This window comes from Rhagoletis zephyria, unplaced genomic scaffold (assembly GCF_001687245.7).
Source record: "Rhagoletis zephyria isolate East Lansing unplaced genomic scaffold, Rhagoletis_zephyria_1.1 Rzeph_scaffold_07314, whole genome shotgun sequence".
In the NCBI taxonomy this organism is placed as follows: Eukaryota; Metazoa; Arthropoda; class Insecta; order Diptera; family Tephritidae; genus Rhagoletis; species Rhagoletis zephyria.
The window spans coordinates 12,171-21,131 of NW_016164397.1; the positions used below are offsets into that span (position 1 = coordinate 12,171).

The 8,961-nt window shown below is 34.3% G+C and overlaps 2 protein-coding genes across 2 annotated transcripts in view; both read left to right on the forward strand.

Annotated features, from left to right (window-relative positions):
* Positions 1–2,603: 2,603 nt before the first annotated feature.
* LOC108374081 (uncharacterized) lies at positions 2,604–3,141 on the forward strand. Its single transcript, XM_017630048.1, has one exon. The coding sequence runs from the start codon at positions 2,623–2,625 to the stop codon at positions 3,139–3,141; it is 519 nt and encodes a 172-aa protein (XP_017485537.1). The 5' UTR covers positions 2,604–2,622.
* A 311-nt stretch (positions 3,142–3,452) lies between these two features.
* The window catches only part of LOC108374082 (uncharacterized), an 8,555-nt gene continuing 3,046 nt past the window's right edge, over positions 3,453–8,961 (forward strand). The window contains exon 1 of the mRNA XM_017630049.1: positions 3,453–3,682. Within this exon, the coding sequence (XP_017485538.1) occupies positions 3,478–3,682 (205 nt within the window). The 5' untranslated portion in view covers positions 3,453–3,477. The remainder of the gene's footprint in view (positions 3,683–8,961) is intronic.

Genomic DNA, 8,961 nt, shown 5'->3' on the forward strand with positions numbered 1-8,961 from the left:
GAAAATGTTTAAACGACGGTTTTGGCCGTAATTTTCAGCCAATTGTGAAACCATAAAAACTCTGCTCAACTACGGAAAAATGCCTTTCCAATGGTGTTCTTGGTTTTGAAATCGGTTCGGTAGAATCGCCAAACGAACGGAGACAAAATTTATGTTAGCGCATTAATATATAGATACTAATCAAAACGTAAAATATGCATTTTTAATTTAAGTTATTCGCCATTTTCTGGAACAAATCTATAGTACCGACCGTTCAGCTATGCAAATGCAGATCAATATAACTTTTTACGCTCATTTCAACCGTGCCAAAATTATTTGGCGCAAGTAAAAATTTCAGACGGTATAGAAAGCTAAAGTTAATTTTTATGATTTTTAAATATTAATACCTTATGAATTACGTAACCGAAAAAAATGAATGATCTTAAACATAATTAATTTACCTTTCAGTTGATTAACATCATTTATATGTATGCTATTTATATTTTTAAACCGAAACCACTAAAAAACGAACCAACTTTTTTTTCATAAAATAACCTTTTTTGAAAAAAAAACTGAATAATTAATGGTAAAGAAATGTATAGTATTTAGAAGGTACAAGTTTTTATCTTTAATTCAATATACATATTTTTCATGATCTACTTTTGGGTTTCAAGAATATAGTGATAATAAAAAACATAAATAAAGGAAGCAAATAAACATCTTATATTTTATTTATTTTTTACCTGCGCCAAATGAATTTGGTATCGTTGAAATCAGGGTAAAAAGTTCTATCAATCGGCATTTTGAGTTATTTTATAGCTAAACGGTCGCTATTCTAGACTTGTTCCAGAAAATTACGCAAGCGAAGGTGATGCCAACGAATATTTAGTATGAAGAATTTTTGGTTTTACTACTAACATAATTAGAAACTGTAGAGTGAGCAACATTCTGCATAAGTAAAGGAGCCAATTTCATGTGAGGTAGCGAGAAGACTTTTTTATTACAAAACCTTTCTATTATTGAATCATGGTTAGGTATTGATATTTAAATTCATTCCATCAATAATTTCAATTAGCATTTTATTATTTTCATTATACATATAACGTCTTGGTCTCTCCTGATAAAAAAATTTTGTTAGTTAGGGCCTTTCTACATTTCATCAACGATATATACATACATATAAATATATGTATGTACCAGCTACTCGCCCAGTCGGAAATGGTCATTCATAGACATGTACCCAAGAGTGTGTCNGGGTCATTCTTCATTTCAAAATGAGATTAAAATTAACAAAATTATAAAAATATGTATTTACCAGCTACTCGCCCAGTCGGAAATGGTCATTCATAGACATGTACCCAGGAGTGTGTCGGGCTTAGGTACAATTCATTCCATAATCAGTGGCGGATCTAGATTTTTTCAAACAGCGTCATTTTCGGGGTTTCCATATTAGCGATTTTAAAATAGTATTTTATAAAGCATGTTCATATTATCGCAATTTACATAATGCTGAAATCAAGTAATTTCGCCTTGTAAAATTTAAAAAAAAAATGCGAAGTTTGCGAAAATTCAACCAATTTCAATAATTTTCTATCAAAATTCTAATTTTTTTAATCAGATTTTTTATAAAAATTTTGGGCATGCATTTTTATAGCCAATTTAATTTCAGTATAGTAAAGTGCAAGTTCGAAGTTGCGTGTTTTCTTTCATATAAAATACGAGTGTTTTAAATTAATTTCAGTATAGTAAGGTGCAAAATTGAGACGGCTATAAAAATGCATGTCCAAAATTTTTCTAAAAAATCTGATTAAAAAATTAGAATTTTGATAGAAAATTATTGAAATTGGTTGAATTTTCGCAAACTTCGCATTTTTTTACAAATTTTACATGGCAAAATTACTTGATTTCAGCATTATGTAAATTACGATAATGTGAACATGGTTTATAAAATACTATTTTAAAATCGCTAATATGGAAACCCCGAAAATGACGCTGTTTGAAAAAATCTAGATCCGCCACTGATTATGGAATGAATTGTACCTAAGCCCGACACACTCCTGGGTACATGTCTATGAATGACCATTTCCGACTGGGCGAGTAGCTGGTAAATACATATTTTTATAATTTTGTTAATTTTAATCTCATTTTGAAATGAAGAATGACCCTGTATATGCATTTTCACTATATCACAAACTATTGTGTATAAATGTATATGCATCTCATATTACTTGACAAACTACTGTGTATAAATGTATATGCATCTCATGTTACTTGACAAACTACTGTGTGTTCAAACTACTGTGTACAAAATACTGTGTTCAATAAATTTCATTATAATCGAAGTAAGCTGTTTTCGTGTTCCTTTTCATTATGTTCTTCGGGTGTGTGAGCGAGGTAAAAGCATTTCGCTTTACCGAGTGTGCTTATGCGCGTCACGACAAAAACCATTAGTATTGAAAATGTGAGAAAGAGACGAAAGTATATGCACCGAGTTGTGTCTGGTGAATACACTAATACAAGAAGGATGAAGCGCATTTTGAACTGCGTAGGGCATTATGGTGAAAAGACTTGTGGAAGTCGGACGCGCATTTGTACACTGCGCTTTACTGGAGAAAACTATCTGATCGGATATTAATTAAAATTATGGAAACCGGCGTTTACATTAACGGCGCTCCTGCCACAACACCAACTTGCAACGAAATAAGTATCAATGGTATTTCTAATGGAGTGCCGTCATCAGAAGTGGGATGGACTCCCCCATCTTCATTGGATGCAAATGAGCAGTTGCGCCAAATATTGGAACAGCAAAATCGACAATTTATTGAACTATTCAAAGCGGTACAGTCACCACCAAAATCCACCAGACAGGGCGGAAGTATTACACTACCAAAATTTAACCCTGACGTTTTGGGTGTAGATGCGATTTCCTGGTGCTCAACTGTGGACGTAATAATGGCAGACAATCCTTTAGAAGGCAGTACACTTATTATAGCCCTCAGTAAGTCAATGGAGGGGTGTGCATCGCAATGGTTGTCTCAAATATGCTATGCGGGAATTACTTGGCAACAATTTAGAGAGTTGTTTGTGCAGCGATTTGGAGGTATTGAGACACCAGCAGCTACTATGATTGATCTATTCAATGGTCACCCAAATGATAATTAGTGCATCTCAGTGTATGCAAGTCGACTAGTAACCTCACTTATTCATAAATGGAAATCACTAACTATTGAGGAAATAGCTATCGCAGTGGTTCTTGCATATTCTGCTCGTTTTGACAACAGTTTGCAACGTTTGTTATTTAAAACGAGCATAAAGACCCGAAATGAACTCCAGCAAGAACTCAGAGCCTTTGCGTTTGGCAAAAGAAAGTTTGCTTTTGAAAATCAGCCAGAGTCAAAGAAACATAAACCATCGCCTTACCTAAAATGCCATTTCTGCGGAAAAGTGGGCCATAAAATCGCCGATTGCCGGTTGCAAAAAGATAAAGGCAAATCATCAATGAAATCAGGTCAATTTTCGGGCAGCTTGACAGCAGAAAAAGGTCGATCATCACTTATTTGCTTCAAGTGTGGAGAAGCTGGCCATATTGCATCAAAGTGTAACAAAAGCAGCAATCAGTATTCAAGCAATAATAAATCCGGTTTGGAAAAGAGAGTGGACGCATGCGAAGTAATCGAACCTAAGGGAGTACTGAGTCAATCTGGTGAGTCATATCAATTCTGTTTTGATTCCGGGGCTGAATGTTCGCTTCTTAAGGAAACGGTGTCGGAGAAATTTTCGGGAAAACGTATAAATAATACTGTATTTTTTAAAAGGTATCGGAAATACATCTATATGTAGTAATTTTCAAATCCTATCGAATGTTAAAATCGGTGATTATTCCCTCAAAGTTTTATTCCATGTAGTACTAGATAAATATTTAAAGCACGATGTTATGATTGGCCGTGAAATTCTGAACCAGAACTTCGGTATTATTATTACCGCTAATAAATTTCAAATTTTTAAAGAAAAGATAGCAAATACATGTACTAACAGCTCATTTACTCTTGATACCGACCTATCAGAAAATGATAAATCTCAGTTAATGTCATTGATGAGTGAGTATTCCCAATTCTTCATAGAAGGTATTCCGCAAACTCGTGTCACCACTGGTCAATTAGAGATACGGTTAATTGATCAAAGTAAAACTGTGCAAAGGCGTCCCTATAGGCTTAGTTCGGAAGAAAAAGAGATTGTTAGAAATAAAATAGCGGAGTTGATAAAATACAATATAATTCGCCCTAGTTGTTCTCCGTTTGCTAGTCCTATGCTACTCGTAAAGAAGAAAAACGGGGCTGATCGCCTTTGTGTTGACTACCGCGAATTGAATTCGAACACAATTTCCGATAAGTATCCATTACCACTTATATCTGACCAAATTGCCAGGTTGCGGGGAGCAAATTATTTTTCTTGTTTGGATATGGCGAGCGGATTTCATCAAATCCCTGTTCACCCAAAATCAATTGAACTCACTGCTTTTGTCACGCCAGAGGGGCAGTATGAATTTTTAACTATGCCCTTTGGACTCAAGAATGCTCCATCGGTTTTCCAACGAGCTGTGATGAAAGCATTAGGGGACCTTGCATACTCGTATGTCATAGTGTATATGGATGACATTATGATTATTTCCTCAACAAAAGAGGAAGCGTTTGAAAGATTAGAGGTGGTGTTGAATGTTTTGACAAAGGCTGGGTTTTCGTTTAATATTACTAAATGTTCTTTTCTAAAATCGAGTGTTGAATATCTAGGATATGAAATTAAAGCCGGAGTGATTCGACCCAACCCACGTAAAATTCAAGCATTAACAGCTCTACCACCACCTCAATCTGTTCACCAGTTAAGACAATTTATAGGGTTGGCTTCGTATTTCCGCCAATTTGTAGCAAAATTTTCACAAATAATGAAATCACTGTACTTTCTTGTCTCTAATAAAAACAATTTTATTTGGAAGTCAGAGCATGAACAGATACGACAGCAGATAATTTCTATATTGACAAATAAGCCAGTTTTAATCATTTTTGATCCGCAATATCCAATCGAATTGCATACAGACGCTAGTGCCGATGGCTATGGTGCTATTCTGTTACATAAAATTAACAATAAGCCACATGTTATCGAATATTATAGTAAAAGAAGAAGGAGAAGTCTCCTGCGGAATCTAGATATCATTCATATGAGCTAGAGACTTTGGCCGTCGTTAACTCGATTAAACATTTTCGACACTATCTGCAAGGGCACCAATTTGTTGTAGTCACGGATTGTAATTCTATCAAAGCATCGCGTACCAAAAACGATTTAACACCGAGGGTCCATCGTTGGTGGGCCTATCTGCAATCCTTTGATTTTGTAGTTGAGTATGCAGAAGGTAAACGGATGGCTCACGCAGACTTCTTTTCTCGTAACCCATTGCCCTCTGATAATCCGCCAGTTACGAGAATTCCAGAGAAGCATGTCAATCTTGCAGAAATTTCGGAAGATTGGCTCCTTGCAGAGCAACAACGGGATCCAGAAGTAGCTTCTATTGTTTGCAAGTTAAGAAATAAAGAACTTAACAGAGATGTGGCGAATACATATGAACTGCGTGCGGGCACATTGTATAGAAAAATACAAAGAAATGGCAAAACGAAATGTTTACCAGTTGTTCCTAGACTTTTCAGGTGGTCCGTAATTAATCATGTGCATGAGTCAATTATGTATTTGGGTTCAGAGAAGACACTTGACAAGGTTTATGAATATTACTGGTTCGATAAAATGTCTAAGTACGTTAGAAAATTTGTTGAAAATTGTATAACCTGCAAGCTATCTAAATCACATACAGGCAAAATACAAGCAGAACTGCACCCAATTCCTAAAGCTAGCATTCCATGGCATACCGTTCACATCGATATTACTGGCAAATTGAGCGGTAAGAATGACCTTAAGGAATATATTATCGTGCAAATTGATGCATTTACTAAATTTGTTTATTTATATCATACTATAAATATTGACAGAGAAAACTGTATTAGGTCCCTCAAGTCATCAATTTCACAATTTGGTGTGCCTACTCGTGTAATTGCTGACCAGGGTAGGTGTTTCGCTAGCAAAGGGTTCCGAGATTTTTGTTCCTCACAAAATATTAATTTACATCTGATTGCTACAGGTGCTAGTCGTGCTAATGGACAGGTAGAGAGAGTAATGAGTACGTTGAAAAATCTGTTAACAGCAGTTGAAACAAGCCAATGCTCTTGGCAAGATGCACTGGGCGAAATTCAACTGGCACTCAATTCCACGGTCAATCGGGTTACAAAGGCTAGTCCATTAGAGTTACTAATAGGTAAAGAGGCACGGCCGTTCGGTTTAATTCCAATTAATTTAGAAGAAAACAGAGTCGATGTTGATTTATTAAGAACTCAAGCAACTAAAAATATACAGGAAAATGCTTGTTATGACAAGAAAAGATTTTATAAAGGTAAAGCGAAAATTGTTAGACATAAAGTTGGCGATTATGTACTACTTAAAAATGAAGAGCGACATCAGACAAAATTAGATCCTAAGTTCCGTGGTCCGTTTTTGGTGAATGAGGTTTTGGATGGAGACAGATACATATTGAAATCTTTGAGTAGCAAAAGGACATACAAATACTCACATGAACACTTGCGTAAGCTTCCGGAGGAAAAAATTGCTAATGACTTAAACATGAGCGATGTTGAAAGTTCAATTGAGCCTGTTAGAGATGAAGACGTTGAAAGAGACGTTACTGGTGATGAAAACGTTGAAAGAGACGTTATTGGTGATGAAAACGTTGAAAGAGACGATATTGGTGATGAAAACGTTGAAAGAGGCGTTATTGACGATAAAGACGTTGAAAAAAAAGACGTTAAAAAAAAAATAATAATAATAATAAAATAAAATAAAATAATAAAATAAATAAATAAATAAAACGTGTTATGTCAGCTATTTCATTAAGACCTGATTTCAAAAAGTTTACTCCTAATAATAACGCTCTGTCACTGAAAGCTACCATATGAAACTATTATTTTTAAGTTTTGTTTTATAAACTTTTTCATTTACATATGTAAAATATTGTTTTGTTGTTGTAGTATTACACCCGAGGACGTGTGATAGTCAGGAAGGCCGTGTCGATGTAAACCAATAATTTTGTTAATTTTAATCTCATTTTGAAATGATGAATGACCCTGTATATGCATTTTCACTATATGACAAACTATTGTGTATAAATGTATATGCATCTCATATTACTTGACAAACTACTGTGTATAAATGTATATGCATCTCATGTTACTTGACAAACTACTGTGTGTTCAAACTACTGTGTACAAAATACTTTGTTCAATAAATTTCATTGTAATCGAAGTAAGCTGTTTTCGTGTTCCTTTCCATTATGTTCTTCGGGTGTGTTAGCGAGGTAAAAGCATTTCGCTTTACCGAGTGTGCTTATGCGCGTCACGACAAAAACCATTAGTATTGAAAATGTGAGAAAGAGACGAAAGTATATGCACCGAGTTGTGTCTGGTGAATACACTAATACAAGAAGGATGAAGCGCATTTTGAACTGCGTAGGGCATTATGGTGAAAAGACTTGTGGAAGTCGGACGCGCATTTGTACACTGCGCTTTACTGGAGAAAACTATCTGATCGGATATTAATTAAAATTATGGAAACCGGCGTTTACATTAACGGCGCTCCTGCCACAACACCAACTTGCAACGAAATAAGTATCAATGGTATTTCTAATGGAGTGCCGTCATATGTATATATCGTTGATGAAATGTAGAAAGGCCCTAACTAACAAAATTTTTTTATCAGGAGAGACCAAGACGTTATATGTATAATGAAAATAATAAAATGCTAATTGAAATTATTGATGGAATGAATTTAAATATCAATACCTAACCATGATTCAATAATAGAAAGGTTTTGTAATAAAAAAGTCTTCTCGCTACCACACATGAAATCGGCTCCTTTACTTATGCAGAATGCTGCTCACTCTACAGTTTCTAATTATGTTAGTAGTAAAACCAAAAATTCTTCATACTAAATATTCGTTGGCATCACCTTCGCTTGCGTAATTTTCTGGAACAAGTCTAGAATAGCGACCGTTTAGCTATAAAATAACTCAAAATGCCGATTGATAGAACTTTTTACCCTGATTTCAACGATACCAAATTCATATGGCGCAGGTAAAAAATAAATAAAATATAAGATGTTTATTTGCTTCCTTTATTTATGTTTTTTATTATCACTAAATTCTTGAACCCCAAAAGCAGATCATGAAAAATATGTATATTGAATTAAAGATAATAACTTGTACTTTCTAAATACTATACATTTCTTTACCATTAATTATTCAGTTTTTTTTTTGTGAAAAAATAAAGTTGGTTCGTTTTTTAGTGGTTTCGGTTTAAAAATATAAATAGCATACATATAAATGATGTTAATCAGCTGAAAGGTAAATTAATTATCTTTAATATCATTCATTCTTTCATCGGTTACGTAATTCATAATTAATCATATTAATATTTAAAAATCAAAAAAATTAACTTTAGCTTTCTAGACGGTCTCAAATTTTTACTTGCGCCAAATAATTTTGGCAGGGTTGAAATGAGCGTAAAAAGTTATATCGATCTGCATTTGCATAGCTGAACGGTCGGTACTATAGATTTGTTCCATGATACGCAAACGTCAAGCTGTGAAGTTCTACTTATTTGTGCCTTGATTGGTCTTTGTATTTTGCAAAGTTCATTGTGCTAATTTTGAGTAAAAGTTGCTATAAAAAGTGCCTACGAGCATCTAGTGTGATAATAACCGAAGCTAAGTGAAAGTTTTGTGATTTTTGTGGTTTTTATTAAATTTAATTAAATTTCACTAGCTTACATCTAATCCTGCCGAGTCATTTGTTGTAATCATTGTTGTTGTTATTCCTTTGTAGTTAACTGAGAT